The following is an 18,620-nucleotide window of genomic DNA, read 5'->3' on the forward strand; positions in this document are numbered from 1 at the left end:
GGCGGCAGATACGCTCTCGCTACAGTACTTGTCGGGTGCCGCGCGGGATCACGTCGGTAACCAGTACAAACCAGTAGCTTCCCAGTCGCCCCCAGGCGTTCCCGATGTTCGCGCGACCGGCAGTACTGCCCGGTAAGTAACTTGGAAGTAACTATGGTTACTTTTCCAAAGTAGCTTAGGAACTTCAAGTTCTGTCTGATTACATGTAACATTTTTGCGCAGTAACTTAACTGGTAACGAGTTCATTTTGTGGAATAACTCAGGCTGGTATATACGCGAATGAATTGAATTGAATTGAATGAGCGTGCTACGTGATAAATATTTTTCAACGCGTAGAATGCGCTTTTGAGATTTAATTCCCTGGCAGGCTACGGCGGGTCACGTGATATATCATCGCCTGAGGAATACTCCGCGGCAATTGTATCTATACCGCCTCTTTTTCTGTAACACTCTCGCCAGTCACTGCGTTCCTTACTGCACTCTCACCCCTTCGAACACGTCACACAACCACGTGACATGACAGAATCCGCGGTGAGTCGGAGCGACTCCTGCATCGCCAGGGGACAGGACGCGTTTCCCAGTCATGGAAAATGGCGCCATCTTCTTCTTCGCCAAATCGTCTACGCCACGGAACGGAATCGATGCAGATAGCAGTGATCCGTTGCGAGGAATGCAATAGCGAGTACAGCAGTGTACCTACAAAAGCGGAAACCAGGCGGGGCTTGAACAAAGAATGGTGGATACTTTGTCCCCAGTAAGAGGCACTCTTTTTATGCTTTTCTGACTTCCCCAGGAACCATCCCAGGTGAAAAAAAAAACAAGTGAAATCCCAAGTGGGACATAGTGAAACCACTTGAACAGCAAAGTGGGTCAAAGTGGTCAGAAAAGTCGCTTGCAATAGAACCATTACCTTGCAAGACTGTGTCCACTTGGCTGTCAGAGTGGGTTTGGTCAGAGCCGCTGTGGACTAAACTGGAACCACTTGGAAGTCATAATGCACTGAACTCAAACCCTTTTGAAAGTCAGAGTAAGTAAGATAGGGCCCACTTGTGGTGTGTCGTGAGGAACACTAAACGTGCAAACGGGTCCCAAAGTGGAACAGCATGCGAGTGGTTCCGAAAGTGGGACCACTTGCAAGTGGTCTTTTAAAGTGGACTATTTCCAAGTGGATTCCCAAAGGCGTATTTGTTTCATACATTTTTCACCTGGGCTAAATATAATGCCCATTTCTAAGAAAGCCTTGACTTCCTAAATGTCCACGCTGACAGCATCTCTCAGCGATTCGAGCACCAACAAATACAGTCGCCTCTGTTTTCTTCGAAGAATTCTTGGACAAGAAGAGCAGGTGCTCTTAGGGCGAGTCTCTCACCGAAGACTCACAGATCTGAGTCCTTTGCTATTGATTTCCGCAAACAGTGTTCGCCTGCGGGTGCATCGTGGGGACACAGGCACCAATCAAGTGCGCTCTTTATCTGCGCCGTCAGTCGTGAGCGTAACCTTAAAGGGACTATGAAACGATTTTTTTCTTCATTTAGTTCGAAAGAAGGCATTTTTCTGAGTCTAGAACCGAAATTTTACTTTCGTAGCGCGAGCGGATTTCTCGGGAGCGAATTTAAACGGAGCGGCGAAGGGAGGACAGCTGGCGCCGCGCCGTGACGAGCTGCCGAGCGGAGACACAACGGGTAACTTGACGCGACCACGGCCGGCTCAGCAACACGTCATCGTGACGTGTTGCCGAGCTGAGGAATCCCGCCAGGAGCATGCGCCGTAGGATCCCGCGTATGCGTTCATCGGGAGTGGAAATCTCCATGACAGCAGCTTTCGCGCGATCGGCAGATTTCGGCAGTGGCGGCAGCCACAGCGCGAGCTCGCGGCATTACTTGCCATTGTGCAACACCGGTGACGTAAGGGGGAACCGAAGTGCGGTCCGTACAGTTACACCATCGGCAGGGAAATATGCGCGGGAGAGGAGGAACGCGGAAGAGACATTTCCAGCGCGCGCTCCTCGCAGAGTGGAGCGATTTCGTCCGGAAAAATTTGTGGCATATTAGTTTCTCTGCGTGAAGAACAGTTTCCATCGAAAAAAAGTATGGGGGTTCGGGAAATTTCATAGTCCCTTTAAGTAGCGAACCGACTAAGAACTATCATACGGGGCGTCACTGGGAGAGTCCCATGGGAAGTTCGTTGCTCGTGGGAGTTCCTTCTGCACTGGCGTTGAAGAGAAGCGGATACAGGAGCTGATGGCTCTCGTCTGTGGTATAGATGGATGCATCACCGGGGTTATAGGAAACAAACTCTGTCCGTCCAAAAGGGTTGCTGAAGTTCAAGCGGACAAAGTCCAGGAGGGACTCGGTGTAAAGGTCGTAAGCAAAGCCGACCTCCGTGCGGTGGTCAGTCATGCTGTTGATTCCGTACAGGACGCCGCAAACGACGAATACGTTGCCGATCGTACGGTGATCTACAGTCAAGTTCCAGATGTACTCGGGTCGAAGGCTCTGCTCGTGAACCTGTAACAGGAGCAGGTTTTCAACAAAACCGTTTTTGTTGTTGTTCCGATTATTTGCGACACGAACAATTAATTTCTGTTGAGATTCCTAGACCAACGGGCATTAAGATTGGATAATCTCTCCTCGTGGAAATGAAATATAGCGTTACCTTGGCAACAACACAAAGGGAATGGCATTCGTCTGTAGCATCGTTCGTGATTTATGGACGAAAGAAGCTGCATCTTACGCTTTCCCTCTCCTTTTCACGAAGGCCGACGATGCAAGTCGGCCTACGCTTGACTAACCTTTCTTTTTTCAATAAACATAGGCTCCTCCCACCCACCCACCCACCCACCCGACAATGCGGGGCGCGCCCTCATTGGTCCTCCTCGAATCATTTGTCCAATCATCGCAACGAGATCGTTTGAGGAGGCCATTCCGAGGCTTCTCCGCACTGTAAGACTTCCTAAGAAAAGAACGAGAGGGAGAGGGAAAGCCTCAAATGCATTTCTGTGTTTCCTTTGTTGTTGTTGTTGTTGTTTTTCCTGTCGATCATAAATCACGAACGACGCAACGGACTGATCTCGTTCCTTTTGCGCTGGTGCGAAGGTAACATTCATTCCACGAAGACGATGTTTTGCGCTTTAATTTCCCTTTAATGGCAAATTGCAGTGATGTTTAGACTTTTGGCGATAGACATAAGCAATCTCTAATCGCGAGTGCGGCAAGTTTATTCGTCCTGCAGCGGTACAGTATAGCAATACCACTAGTCCACCATAATGCTCCTGTCAGCGGCGCTACCGTATTCGCTACTTTTTTTTTATTTTCAATTGCAAAGTAGCGATCCTTTCCGATCCTTTCGTAACGAGGGTCACCCTTCTAACTGTAAATAGATGACCAAAACACCCTTTTTACGTAAACACCGCCGTTATTTCTACCGAGCACCACCACGGTCCGCAGGCCCGAGTGGTGTTCAAGTTAACTATGATGCGAGCTGAACGGCCTTTACTGTCGGAGGCTTGTCTTGGACGCATAGCGGCTGATCTAGCCAGTAGGTCTGCGCCTATACTCCAATCACCTCTATCGCTCCAAAGCACGTGGCCCTCTGGCGGGGAATGAGCACTGTCCTTTCCGTTACGTCCTTGTCCTTACGACGCCGTCGTACGCCCATCGCAGGCTGCGACATCTTAGGCGCATTTTATCGTTACTTACGATCGTGTTTGTGAATCCGATCCCTGATCCGCGCACTTTCCCTTTCGCTGCTCATTTGCTTAGCAAAATTCAGGGATGGATATTGAAACGTACGTGCTTGTTTCAGGACGTTTCAAAATATATAGGACGACTTTCAACGGAATTTGTCTCCAATTCTGCTACCTCACTACTGTCGTAAATTATTAATTAAAGGGTTAAAGAATGAGTTTTAGGTAAATACACGTAGTCGTCGAGTAGCTACACAACCCCACGGTAGCACCAATAAGCAGTACGCTATGGGGTGAGCTTTCTGGTTCAAGCACGGGGGCATAGGGCTCACCACGTAGGCGTATACGCAGCGGCATTCAGAGTATCATCGTGCGTAATTATTATGACCTTTGCTCACCTTCATGATCATTGTATTGTTAGAGTTGCGGCTGGAGTACACCACCCACAGGCCGTTTTCGTCGGCCAGAATGTTGGCGTAATTCTTCTGGGCAGAGAAGAGGTAGCTTTCGTTCCAAAAGGTCATGTCTTCAATGCCGAGTTGAGCGGCGACCCTAACGTAAGCAAAAGATGCAGCTTTAGAAAATTCCACTGCGCAGCCTGCTCAGAGATCGGCACTACTTCTGCTCACTAATATCTCCAGTTCAGCTCCTCGTTTGCTCACTCATTCATACTCATGCTCAACTCATTCGTCACATTGAGCGTGGGCGATCATGCTTCGGAAGTGCGAATTTTGTCAAGTGTATCACGTTCCACTGTGTAGCACCTGCGCAGGCGCTTCCATGATACCGACCTTCGCCCATGGTCTTACGCTACCATTACATCATTACCGCATTACGCTACCAAGACATTGAGAATGACTTAATGAGAGAAAGTTATCATGTTGGAATTGATAGTGGGAAGGGACCCACATAGTGACAGACGATCAGCTCGTCGGGCTGATCTACATAGCGCGAGCGGAAAATATCCGGGCAATATCGTTGCCACTCACTACATCTCCTCATTTGCTCATTCATGCTCAAATCATTCGCCACACTGAGTAACAGTGAGTATGAATTAGCATGCTCATGAGCGTGTTTTGCCGAGGTACAAGCCTCATGAATATACAGGGTGACCCAGCTAAATGCGAACATATATTTCTTTTTCTTTTTTTAATATATGTATCACTTTTTTCGAGATGAAATCAATTGCAATATAGCGTGTGCTAAAGGGCACTCCTTAGGAGGGCATTAGCGAACTCCTAAGGCAATGTCTTCATTAACTTCCAATAATTAACTTTTTAATTATAACTATAGCTACGAAGTTGCCCCAGTGAGAATATTCGGTCCCTTCGGTCACCTGATGCAGGAACCTTTTTCAGAACAAGAATCCGCTCGGTAGATATTCCGCAAAAATTCGTGAAGAAGCACATTTCTTGTTTTTTCTTCTTTATTTTGTTGATTGCGCATCTTCGGAGACGCGTCTTTCCTTCACCCCCAGTGTGAGAGGGCGAAGGAGCCCAGTGCCGCGTCAAGCTGTGACATTTAGCTGGGATACCCAGTATGTGGTGACCATAGACTTGTCCGACTGTTCAAAGTCTTGCCACTCACTTGAGCTCATCTCTTCCGCGCCCGAGCGGCACCCTGACAATGGCGTTTGTCCCGTTCTTGTGGTAGTAGACGGAGTCGTTGAAGACCAGGTGGCCGTTCCCGCTGAACGTTGTGGGCAACCGCAGCCTCCGAGATATACTCCCATTGCGGAGTGAGGCCTTGGAAGTGAACTCCAGGAGAGTGGCCTTGTCCTCCCCGCTGGACACGTAGAAGGTTCTGGCTTCGTAAGGTTCGCTGGGTCTCATCCAGTTCAGCCACGTTGGTGGAGACTGACCGCGGTAGAGGACGGGTTTGCCGATTCGTTGAATCAGTCTTCGGGTCACCAGGCACTCTGGAGGGGAAATTGTGAGCTCTTCTTGGTCATCCCGATAAAAGTTAAACTATACCGTGTATTCACAGGAGCAACATTCCCCACAACGCTACAGCGGAAAAAGATGTGAAAAACGTCGTAGCATCTTGCTGGCAGGGTGTCGGAGCGAACCGAAAACCGGAATCGAAAACCGAAAAAAACCGCTATTTTGGTGCGAACCGGAACGGAATCGAAACCGTATACGTTTTTTTCGCTCAGGAGGGAAACCGAAAAATATACTTAACGTTTTTCGGTCCAAGAAAAAACTTCGCCGGTTTGGACTACGGATAGGCGAATGAAACAGACGTCGTGTGCTCTGAAGTCATGTCATGGATACTATACGAGGGTTACGGTTACGGTGGAATGTATGTTGGTATACTATGACCCTTAGGCTCCCTTTGTAATGGTTTATCGTTCGCGCACGCACACAGACTTAGAGGTACATGTGACTCTCTAGCAATGTGCGGTTGCGTTGTACTCGTGCGGTGGTGCTTGCTGGCTAGACAGTAGCAACAGACATTCGGATGGGACGCGATCGCTCCAACCCAGCAAGAAAGTACTTTACGTATGACATCACGACAAACAAGTCCGTTTGTAGCATGCGCTTCAAGAAAGGAGAAAGCTCATTCAGACAGTAACCTACAGGAACCAGGAGCTACCAATTTCACATCTGTCTATTAAATACCACGTATGCGGAATAAACGGTTTACATTTTGTAACATTTTTTTTGTGTGTGTGGGGATGAATATTCCCAGCAGAAGCGAAACCGGTTAAAAACCGGTATGAACCGTTATTTTTTTGCTCCGGAGCGGAACCGGTACCGGATCGTTTATGATGTAACCGGAACGAAAAACGTTTCGGTTCGACACCCTGCTGTCATGTGATCGCGAGCTCTGAACGTCGTGTCTTCGCGTACACTGCTAACGGTGGAGGATGTCCTGCGACACAGGCCACAAGATATTCCGTAGCAGACGACAGGAAAGGACGCATGGTGGTGCCATCTGCCAAGTGTCGTCTGCTAAGTGTCGTCTGCTAAGTGCGCAGTACGCCACTCCCGATATTCAGGCACCGTTGCGAATGCTCAACGTAACACTCGACGGAACTTCGCCTCCGTGAGCAGTGTTTTTGCTTTTTTCTTCCACTAGAATATTCCATGAGGATGTCGCTCGTGTGAATACTCAGATATGATGCCGCTTCTCAGTATTGTGCTCAGATGGCGCTGTATTGTGTAGTACGTACACGAAGACAGTATAGTACATTATACCTACGTAATTCGGTCCACGAAAGGCAAAGTCCCGCAGTGTTCGGACGGCGAAATGCCCTTGCGTTTGGTCGGGGTTACCAGCACCTTGAACGTGTTTCATTTTTCTTTCTTCCTTCCTTTCTTTATTTATTTTTATTTTTTGTGAGTTCCAAACGACCTGCAACACTCACACCCTTTCGCCACGTTTCAGCGAGGCCTGCATCTATACGACCGCTCCAGATCGCAGGGCGAGACGCTGACGCAAGCCAAGCGCGCCGCCCAGTCCCCACGTCGCATATTTCGGAAACGGAAGTGGAGAGAGTACCGAAGCGTGCGTGTCACATGATACCACCGGAAAGGTGAAGTGGAGACAGGGACGGACATCACATGATACCACATGGAGGGACAGAGGCAGGTGGTGGTGGTCGTCATGATTTTTCAACTATGTCTTCTGAAGTACGGCGCCGAATGTTCATGTTCCACTTAAAGAAGCACTGAGGCGACCCCTTCCCAACCTTTTTTTTTTTGTTTTTCGCTGCAGTGTCTTCTGCAACGAATAAAACGAGTTGCTGCGAAAGAACGATGAGCGAGAGCTCTCTTCCGCTCACCTTGGAAAAATCATACGTATAGATATAGAGCGCAACGCGGCATACCGAGACGGCCTCGTGACGTCAGGTGATATTCCGGCACGTCACACTGTTCCCGTCACGCAAGGATCGTGTCGGCCGTCCGCAGCAGATTTTTCCGACTGTTTTCGTAAACTGGATTGCGCGGCAATATTACACCGCAGGGCGGAAATATTTTGCACGGCGACTCCTGCTGGATAGCTTCACAGATGCGGTAGCGTTTCGAGCCCTATTCAATGTTAGCTCGTTGCTCCTTTAATAACTTCCAGACTTTCAAAATAGAACGCACCTTGATCGCGGGATCTTCGTGACAACCAGTTGGTGCGATTAACGGAGCTGTCGACGTTCTGGATGTTCACGATGTCCGTCAGTGAACCTGGCGTCAATTAGAAAGCATTGGGCAGGATACGAATAAAATTTTAAATGAAGTTAAATAACATTTTCTAATTCCAAACCTGGATATATATTTCACATGGGCGTCTCTGCCGAGTTTCTCACCATGGGTGCAGGTCTTGGTCCGACTTGGACACTCGGGGCAAGGCTTGCAATCAGTGGCGTTCTGCTTTACGAGTGGTGCTACAAGGATCACAGTGTAAAAGGGCAAAAAGGGAATACAAAACTCACGACAGCAAGAATTTAAAGGAACTAAGAAAATATTTTTTTGCAGCTTTGATTGACAGAGGAGATGTTCCTGTACTACTCGTTCCTCACGGGAGTTTTCTCCCGCGACATGATCTCCACACGGGAGAATTCAAGCGAAATACCAATGCTGAAACGAAACAAAATCTGAAACGAAACTGTTACTCGCAGCGACGCGCCACGGAGAGCAGCGATATGAGTGTCGCGGGGAGAAACTTGGCCCGCTGGGCCCGGTCTCCCACCCGCGACGTCACCGCTCACCACACGGCACGCTCGTGGCCTGGTGCGATGCTGCTTTCTGCGAGTCGTGGGCAAACCGAACGCAAGGGGGCCTCCCAGGACCATGCATCTACGTAGTAGCCAATAAGCAAGAGGGAGGGACACGAGAAGGAGTAGTAGCGTGGAGCATGGGTTCGGCGTCGATTTCAACCGTGCATTGTTAGAGCGCGCGTTCGGGATATTTCGTAGTCCCTTTAGCAAGGAAACGCATTCGGTGCAAGCCCATTCTTGGAAGTTGAGCATTTGGACACACACGTACCTTGTCCTGTAGTTCGTTCTCCCGTATGATCCACCTCGTCGACTGGTGTTTGATCTTGCGCTAAAGCGCAAAGTTACGGTGACACAATCATCAAGACTACTGGTATTTTAAGACGAAAGCAACGTACCGAACACTGTGAGGACTCCTATCGCCTGGCCGAAGGCGTTCTTACTAACGCACTTGTAGAGGCCATAGTCCTCCGTAGCGACGTTACTTATGTTAAGTGTCATGGTCGTCGTGTACCCGCTGTCCACTTCCTTCAAATGGTACTTCGACCCGGGTTCAACGAAGCGCCCAGCTCCAGTAGTCCAAGTGTTGACGGCAGGCGGGAAAGATTCGACGATGCATTCGAGCACAGCGTAGCTTCCGTTGACGGTTCCCACGGACCATTGTCGGATACGAATGAAAGGTGCGACTGGTAGACAAGAGGAACAGGAATGGAATGTTGTAGGGTAACCTATGATCAGCGGGTGTTACGCTATCCTGTCTGGTAACTCTACTAACATGTAACTTCGAGGTATACCCGCTTGCTCGCTGTGGGAGGGACACCGTTGGAAGCGATGCACACGTACGTTCCCATTTCTTCACGTGTTACGTGGCTGATGTTCAGCTGGCGGTCTTCGACTGACGACTCTGGTGCGTATCAAGCGTACTTCGTTAAAGAGGTTCAAGGAAACATCTCTGACAACATGTATCTATAATGCACTCTCCACACTTGTCGCCGGACACGTTTCTCTTTTAAAAGCTCGGCAGACAGATCGCGACGCCAAACAGGCAACTTTCTTGCGGAGGAGCAGTCAGTTACCATGGAAACAGGTACGTCCGATATCTTTCCAAGCAGCACAACACATTGGCCCAATATTGGACTAATATTGGCAATGCCGGTCCAATACTGGGCCAATACCGGTCCAATATTGTGAAAAGATGTGCTGCTTGATTTCCTCTCTCGCGGTGCAGGTTTTCGGCGCGCAGTAACTTCAGAGTGCGGGACCATATAGGCATAGGACTTTGCTCGGTATATTCAAGAGACAAATCCCCGGAGCATCAACACGACCCCTCCAAATGCGGAAGATTCGTTTCAGTACCCCGACATGCCCCGCAAAGCAACATGCAACATCTGAACATTTTATATCTCGGTTATGTCTATTTGAAATACGGGTCTTCTATAATTTTTCTCTTAACTCCTGCCAATACCTTCGTGAAGGCAAAACGCATCTAACCATCCAGCAAGGTTTCATAGCAAACCAAGAACGAACGCGGTCCCGTGGTTTTCCGCCGTCAGATTGGTTCCAAACTATAATCAATTATACCACTGTTACACGGCCACTTGCAACTACCACTGCGCCAATGGCAGTTGGGTGGTGTTGCAGGGCAGTGTCAAATCGTGTTGACATTTCAACGGCAAACGTCTTCAACTGAGTCCCGCGACGACGGCAGTCAACTGGCAAGATGGTAAAGATACGCCATACGTTACAGAAGCGTTTCGAGCTGATTGGCGTCCCTGTCGGTCCGTCCTGGTCTTTATGTGGCTTATTTGTCGCGTGATTTTGAGCCAAAAACTTAACGTAACCGCTTAGGACAGAGCACAGTTAAACAAATATTTACATGGGAATACAAGAGTGACAAGCTGGGTTTTATCACAGCTATACAACGATCATGCAGTAGAAAAGTTGAACCCAGAAATGCACGCAAAGGGTCACGTAAGCACAGGGAACTGTCACTCAGTTGAATGGCTCTTGGGAGGCTCAGATGCCATTGACTTCAACAGTAGTTGAGCACATCCGTGTAACAGGGGTGTGCGAGCGATATGCAACTTCATGGAGTGCAAGTTCCCGAGTTGATCGGGACTTACAACTCTTTTTTTTTTTTGCATTTACCAACTAATCAATCAATCGCCTGCATGCACTGCTCAAGTGTTCGTTTTACTCACGGTGCCACTGAGTACCGTAGATAGCGCGTCCATCTTCCCTTCTCCAGGTGACCAGGGGCAAAGGCTGTCCCGTCGCTGAGCAGCGAAGACGTATATTCTCACCTTCTTTTACGACAACAGTCTGTGTAGGGACGGTGTCGACTATACTGGGAGGAACTGCGAGCAACAGCAGCTTGTTGACTTTCTCGAAAGGTGAAGTGAATCAAAACACATATCTTGACCAGACTATATGTCAATTTGCTTCATCTGGTCGCTAGAAGCAATTTTTTTTGCGCGCACAATAAGTCCAAGGTAAAGGTTCATGCGCGTGATAAACTGGTTCCCGCGACAAGATAAAGCCAAGATAAAGACTGAGTGTTTTATAACAGGGCATCGATCGCTTTCAACGCCTAGACTGGGAGGCGACACGGTTTCGAATCATGTCACCGGCTGTGCTATCTGAGGTTTTCCCCCGGGGGTTTTTCCAAGACTTTCCCGGCGAATGTCAGCACGTTCCCTCCCCCCCCCCCCACCCCATTGTGGACCTCCCCACTCTCTATCTCAAAATAAAGTTGTTGTTGTTCCCCCAGAGCCGGTCCAGGATGCATATTAAACCCTTCGCACTCTTCACTCCTTCCTGGTGTCCTTTCTCCATCTGTCCTCGTCTGCACGCTGCTCATAGCCACAGTTGCTTCGGGGCGCTAACACGAAATTTAGAAAAGTAACAGGGCACCCAGGAGCAGGGGGTGTCCTTGCTATTTCAGCTTTAGACACATGTCGGTAATGACAGTTAAGGTGTAATGACGTAACTATAATAATGACCCCCCCCCCCAACTTTTTCGAGCACCCCCTCCATGACTGGGATTTTGGATAAACCACTGCATCCCTGGAACTGCCTTCACGTTGTCTGTGTCGATTGGAGGGCCTTCCCTTGTAAGTCTGTGTCCCAAGAAGAGAGCTTCTGTCTTGTTAAGCTCACATCTCTTTTTGTTGAGTTTTATATCCTCTTGACGGCATCTTTTTGGCAGTTTCTCAACCTTATTATCGTGGTCCTGTTGGGCTTGAGTGGAACTTACGCCGTAGACTAGAATGTCCTCGGCCACACAGACTATACCTTGTATGTATAGTATATCTTGTAGTGCCATTTCATAGAGCTCCTGGAATATTCATTTCCCTGCTAACCTTCAACCCGAATGGCACTCGGATTGGGGTTTGTCTTCCAAACCGCCTCTTTCTTCCAAACGGCGTTTGAAAAGTTGTCAACAAGCTTGATTCTTCGTCGAGTTAGCAATGCCGGTATCCGTTACTGAGAACTGTAAGAACACTTTTGGCGTACGCAAGATCTGCCAAGAGGTCATCGAGCACTGGCAAAGGATCAGTGTCTCTTTGCAATGCTTTGGTTAAGAATTGTGGACCTATGCAGACGCGCACTTCTCAGGACATCTTTTCTGGAACCTAAGGACACGAAACACTCACGAACACTGGTCTAAAGAAACTCAGTAGTGTCTGGTCGCCCGCTCGCGGTTGCTCCTAATGGACGTTTCAACACTCCTTTTTGCCCCTCTTTCGCTGGCCTGCCGCAAATCGAGTACAAACGATAGAAAGCTACAGCGGAGCAAAGACTTACTTACCAAGGATTTCCGTCGTGTCGAAGATTGTGGTTCCATTGAGCCTCCATGCGGCAATGCCAGGAGCTCCTGCAGAAAGCAAATAATCCCTCCAGCTTGTACTCTGTCGTGTATTAAAAAGCGGAAAATATCGGTTCCAGGTAAAGAGCTTGCAGAAACCGCTGGTTCCAAACACCAGGAGTTAGCCTACCTGGGGTTCCAGGGAGTCCTGGAAAGCCTCGCTTTCCTCGGGCCCCAGCGACTCCTACATTCAGAATGTGCATGGAATGTACATGTGTTCGGTGTATGCGTTGAGGATGACATCGCACAAAGTCAACGGTGATCGCGCTTTTTAGCTTACCAGGAACACCTTTGAGACCGGGAGGACCCTGAGGACCTTGCAAGCCATCGACACCTGTGGAGTAACGAAAACATTACGAAACGTGTTAGAAATGCGACATTTTTAGCCGTGGCAATTTATTTTAATTAACGAGAAAGTTAATTTTAATTCAGCATGTATTTAGAATCCGATATCTCTCATCATGTATACGCTGCACGTTCATAATCACATGTCTACTAGTCATCATTGGCGCTTCCGCGTTGCCGTTACCTGTACACAAGTGTACATGTAACGGCAACGATCACCGTAACGTTGTCGAGCACTAACCATTCCGCCCATCTTTGCCATCCTTGCCGGGGATACCATCTTCTCCGTCTCTGCCAGGCATTCCCCGCTGGCCATCGGCGCCCTGTGGTCCAGGTATGCCATCCAAGCCGGGCTGACCGGGAATGCCGTCCCTGCCATCTAGCCCAGTTGGACCTTGTTCTCCTCGATCACCTGTGTGTACGCGCAACATGTGCTTAAAGACTACAATTCCTGAAAGTAACAACGCATCTTTCTCTGGAGCCAGTGTGACACTGCATGCCTTTGCTGAAAACGCATGAACGCTGAAAACATGCTTAGACCATGTACAACTTGCAGTTTTTCAGCATAAGTATGTGATCACAAGTCACACAGCTATGCCACACGTATGGCAAGTCCCAACGTTAAGAACATTCGGTACGAAGGCATGGTTCAAGACTGGCTTGAACGTTGTGTTGTAGGCCTTCGTGTTCTGTATCGATTGCGTGCCGAGGCATGCGTAGCTTACACACGAAGACGCCTCAATCATGCTAGTACTGGATTTATGCATGTGACTCACCTACGCACTGTGAAAAGTGTGGCCCCTGTGCCGGAGCTGTTCTCTCTTGAGGTGCCATTAAATTTTCCTGCGTTGTAACATTCTAAGTGACACTCGCTACAATATTGTGTTGACTGCGGGCACGGTACTGTGACGAAGCCATCTCAAAGGAAAGTGATGAGGCGGCATGCTGCTCGGGAGATATCGTGCGTCTTGGGACGACTTCACAGGGAACCGACATTTACCTTAGACAGCCGGAGGAAAGCGAAACGCCTGAACAAGCGCACCCGGTGCCGGGATATGCGTGTCACAAGCACAACGCACAAGCACAGCACAATGTGTCTCAGCAGCCTTTCAGAATATGTGTCACTTTATTCGCCAGTATAATTTTTCTTTTCTCTCTCTTTTTTCTTTCTTTTGTGATTATATCGACATCGTGCAAAAATCGCGAAAATTAATACATGGCGTTTACAGTATTTTGTTCGGGAAACCAAATGATCCAGCTACGAATAACCTTCTCCCAGTTCTTGCAGAAGCACGTCGAGGCAGTTCCGCGAACCGAAAGAAGCGGCTGGCGTACTACACGAGTAGCATATAGGGTTGCCACCTTTCGTAGTGAAAAATGCCGGCTGAGGCAGAGGAGGTGGAATAGAGGGAAAGGGAGAAAGGCTCGCGGGAAAGGGAAGTGGGTGAGGGGTGGAAGAGCACACACAGAAAACAGAGAGATAGAGAGAGAGCTCAAGATAATACGAAGAAACATATGTTCCTGTGTGTAATGACAATAATAATAATAATAATAATAATAATGGATAACTAAGGAAAGAACTAGTGACTGCGGAGTTGGGGCTATGCTCCAGATTTATTCAAGCTGTAGTGGAATGTTGAAGGGAAAACCCCGCAAAAGCCCATATGAAAGGTCTTGAGTCACATATACCGGCAAAAGGCTGCCGGTGTCACCTTCCTACCGACAACCGGCAGAGCGAGCAAATAACCGGCCATGCCGGTATAATACCGGCCTGGTGGCAACCCTAGTGGCATAACCCTTTGCGGAAATGCTTGCTGGGGATGCAACAGCGAACGCGCGGCGCTATTTTATTCAACCGTCCAAACTTCGACAAAGCATCTGCAACAAAGGGGTCAGGAGAACCTTTGCCTGTTTGCTGTGCTATGCACAGACAATCCAGGGTTGGACAATCGTCGTCGCTATATGCCTTCCTTCATATACCTGTTTCTGTGGGCCAGGTGGCCCGAGTGAGCGGCAACGTCAGTGCGCCAAAGTACGCAACGCGCGGTAGTTTAGCAGACGACGACGGCGGCGCCTTCAAATACATGGGCTCGAGCTGTTCGCACTTGGCAAGGCGCACCACTTTGTCTGTTGATTATCTACACTCTACATGTTTTTGGAGCTTCCCTTGGCGCCATTCCGCCTGAAACACCATGCAGAATTCGTTGATGAAACTACCTGTTATTGCATCCGTATAGCCGCTTGGGCCCAAAATGGCGCTGCGCTCGATTTGGCGTACTTCGCTGCAGCAGCGGCCAGACTTGTACGTAACGCGTTACTAGTAATTGCGTTACTTGTAATCAATTACTTTTCTGAGTAATTTTTCGAGTAATCAGTTACTTTACTGTCAAAGTAATTTTTCGAGTAATCAATTACTTTTCTGAGTAATCGATTACTCAGTAATTGATTACTTTTCCGGCAGGTATTAGCTTATCTTTTAGATGTTCTGCCCCAAGTCAAGCCCCCGGTGCCGTCAGCCTTTGTTGGGCTGTTGCTGTTCTACTATAGCAAGCGCAGGTCATTGTAATGACGTTCTGGAATTTCAGGGTCTCTCTCTCTAATCCCTTCCTACACCAGTGTGATGGTACCTGAAGATTTGGAGGTTTAGTGAGTCATGGGGAAGTTCCACGCAATGCTCTTCCACAATCGGGTCAACGTCTTCCCTTGCGATAAATACAGTAGACATACAGATCTCCTTATCCTAGGCGTTTTTGTTTTTGTTGTCATCTCAGCTGTTCCGCTGTCGAACCTTTCTTTGTTTGTTCTTTTTTTTTTTTTTTTTTTTTCTTAGGCACACAAATTTGCGTGAATGCAGAGTAACGACTGGAGTAACGCGTTACTTTTTTACTCGTTGCTCAATTACATTTGGAGTCGAGTAATTGGTAACGGTAATCAATTACTTTTCCCGCAGAAGTAACGGTAACGGTAATCAATTACTTTCTTCGAGTAACGGGCACAAGTCTGCCTGAGCAGCCCCATACTCATATCTGATGTAGTTCGTCAAGGTCCCGTAGCCCAGGGATCCACCGTGCTAAGGATCCCAAGTTATTCCTCCCTGCGGGTGACTGCCAGCACAAGCAGGGACGTAGCTCTGAGAGACCCCAGAGAGATTCCGGCCGCGCGATTCCTTTTCTCCATCCTTCACGTGCACGTCGCTCCCTACCAGTGTTTCACACTGCGATGTAATGTGTTCGACAAGCGTAATTTCCAAGCCTGCGTTCTTTTGTTTTGTTTTATCTTGCCCAACAGGTGGAAATCGAACTGATCATACACCGTACCGTTTATATACGCCCTTCAATATTCCTACACACGTATAGGAGGATGGGATGAACAGCCAGAGACGAACCTTTCTCTCCTCTTTGCCCTGGTCTACCTTCATTGCCTTTCAGCCCAGGTGGACCTACTGGTCCTGGAAACCCTGGAAGCCCCATGTCACCCTTCAAGCCAGGCATCCCTGGTATTCCTGAAATAATATTGCTTGTTCAAGCAGTGCTATATATATAGGCTAAGCGATTGAATCAACTGATTTCGGGGAGTTGATTTTACCATAGGAGAACATGAAAAATCGTAAACATTTTTCCCCCTGAGGACTGGGAAGAGTATTTAGACACTTTGTGACCAGGAGAAAAAACATGCGCAAAAATCTGTCTTGTCAGAAAATATGTTTTTTTTTTCATTTTTGCCCGCAGTTTAAATTTGACAAAGTTCACAGTTTTAAGGCAGTGACGTGGGCAAGTTGGTACATCTTGAACGGGGAATTCCATTGTTTCCTACAGCGTGTGCTTTGCGTGGAGTTATCTTTCTTTTCTTTTTTTCTCGCGGTAAGAAAGAACGCGTGCGAAATCCGAAAGTGTACCGCGTGACACGAGGCGGACGCGTCTCGACACACTACCCTCGACTTCAGAGCCCTCAAACGCACACAAAACGGACTACATCCGTCATCTACCGAGAAGCCACCTACAGGTGAGCTCTGACCTGAAGGTCGTTTCTCGGCATATAATAGATGTAGTTATCTTTCTGTACATTTGAGGGCTCTGACATCGAGGCGCCAAGCACAGGACCTTCTGGACAGAGCTGATGGGCAGCTGGCGTTCGTCGGTTGCACGGTCGTCCCACCAGTTGATGCCGTGCGCCACAAGCATATCGTATACGAAGTAAAGCAGTGTTACCCACAAGATGACACTACTTTCAAAAGGTCTTAGTCTTCTTTATTCCTGAATAGTCGTAGATGGTCAAATTTTCAATGGCGGTCTAATTTTCTTGGTTTTTAGAGGCACAAAAAACAGAGAGAGAGAGAGAGAGAGAAATGGAAGTCATGCACTGAACAACATAATAAACAACTTTTTTTCTGCTTACCCGGGATGCCTGACTCCCCTTTGTCATTGGGGCCGCAGTACTCCTTTGCCGTTGTACAGAACTCTTCCAGTACTGGAACCTTCAAAACATGTCACATTTTACGATGCCTGGAAATTAACTTCACAGTGCAGACTATATGCCGTGGATCAGCCGTACAAGACATTTCGTAGCAGACGACAGGGCCGATGGTGTCGCGCCCACACGATTTACGCCTATGTCAGGCGGGTGGACCAGGACACGAGGCTATGGGTTGTATATACGTCACCCTTTTGGGAAATGGTTCTTCCGCGAAAAACTTCGATATGTAATATGCTCTGACCCCTTCGTGACACTTTTTGCAATACACAACGCTGCTGCTATATGCCGGAAAGTTGCGGTATTTCTTTTTCACGCGAGGGCTTTCAGAACTCTCGTATTGTGGCGAATCTGCCTTTGTGCACTGACATTATCTGACATTGAGGTGTCATACCAAAGACAAGCATAAATAACATCGTTACATGCAATTATTTCATATCTTATATTATAACCAGTGTGCCCTGGGGTAGTGAACGAAAAATCAAGTAGCAAATTTCATCATTGATCCTCTCTACACGTTGCCGTTGTTCGCAACTCTCTCTAGAAATATTGTCGGAAACCGTCTCCGCACGCGTTGTTGTCGCCGATATAGCAGACCGTCACCCGCTCTGCGTGATCGATACCCAGTTCCTTCAATGCTAACATTGCACCACACAATGCACACGCCTGCAGAAACTTACCGGAATCCTCGCGTACGAACTGACCAGCATGGTATTCCCAGCAGCATCCGTCATGTCCTGTCTAGGAAAAAATTCCACATTCGGCACTGGGGTCTCGGAGGTCTTCGTGTATCCAAATCCTTGCACAGGTTTCTCATCACGCTTGCTCCGGCCGTAAACGCGTCCACCGCGTTCAACGTCTGCTGCGACTGCGAGGAATTCGTGCAAGAAGTGCTGTTTCAAGTATATCCCATCACAGCGCGTCTGCAACTCAGCAATGTCGCAGCTGAAGCGGAGGTACACAACCACGTTGACAATAACGCCGAGTATGTAGAGGAGAACGATGACGAAGCACAAAATAACGGTAGTTTTGCTGTAAGACGGTTCTGGAGGCATACTGGCGTTTCTTCTGCGTGGACTCCGGAAGCAGGAGGCGTCGTCTGCGAAGAGACGGAGGCATGTCTGGGGTCTTTCAGGCGCTTTGAAATCTGATGCGATAACGTTATGCTTTTATCCGGGTCACATGCGCCTTGCGGTCGCCTTATATCTTTGTTAGATTTATGTGGACGATATTTTATGAAGACACTCCTTTGTTCGAAGCACATTGGACAAGCGCGAGTGTCTGGATGATTGGAAGGTGACTGAAACCTCCACAAAGATCAAAGACTTACGAGTTTGTTTGTTGTTTTCTCTCTAGCTTTAAAAGGGCACTAGAGTGCAAAAATATCCTAGTGGAATGAAAGACGCCGTTACTCTGATGTCAAAACAAAGGGAACGGCAGCCATCCGCTGCGTCGTTCGTGATTTATGAGGGTTGAAAAAAAAAATAATAATAAAAGAACGCAATTGAAGCTTTCCTTCTCCTTCTCAAAAAGGCCGACAA

At 48.3% G+C, this 18,620-nt stretch overlaps 1 protein-coding gene across 1 annotated transcript; it reads right to left on the reverse strand.

The window, feature by feature from the left end:
* Positions 1-755: 755 nt before the first annotated feature.
* Positions 756-18,194, reverse strand: LOC135366615 (gliomedin-like). Its single transcript, XM_064599399.1, has 16 exons — positions 17,760-18,194; positions 17,005-17,083; positions 15,995-16,111; positions 12,851-13,021; positions 12,545-12,598; positions 12,395-12,448; positions 12,208-12,273; positions 10,598-10,753; positions 9,172-9,300; positions 8,795-9,082; positions 8,668-8,727; positions 7,989-8,066; positions 7,780-7,866; positions 5,273-5,603; positions 4,084-4,237; positions 756-2,507 (listed from the first exon to the last, which is right to left on the reverse strand). Exons 1-16 carry the CDS (start codon positions 18,132-18,134, stop codon positions 2,157-2,159), a joined length of 2,550 nt encoding a protein of 849 aa, XP_064455469.1. The 5' UTR covers positions 18,135-18,194; the 3' UTR covers positions 756-2,156.
* Positions 18,195-18,620: the final 426 nt, after the last annotated feature.

The sequence above is a fragment of the Ornithodoros turicata genome, chromosome 8, assembly GCF_037126465.1.
Source record: "Ornithodoros turicata isolate Travis chromosome 8, ASM3712646v1, whole genome shotgun sequence".
Lineage (NCBI taxonomy): Eukaryota > Metazoa > Arthropoda > Arachnida > Ixodida > Argasidae > Ornithodoros > Ornithodoros turicata.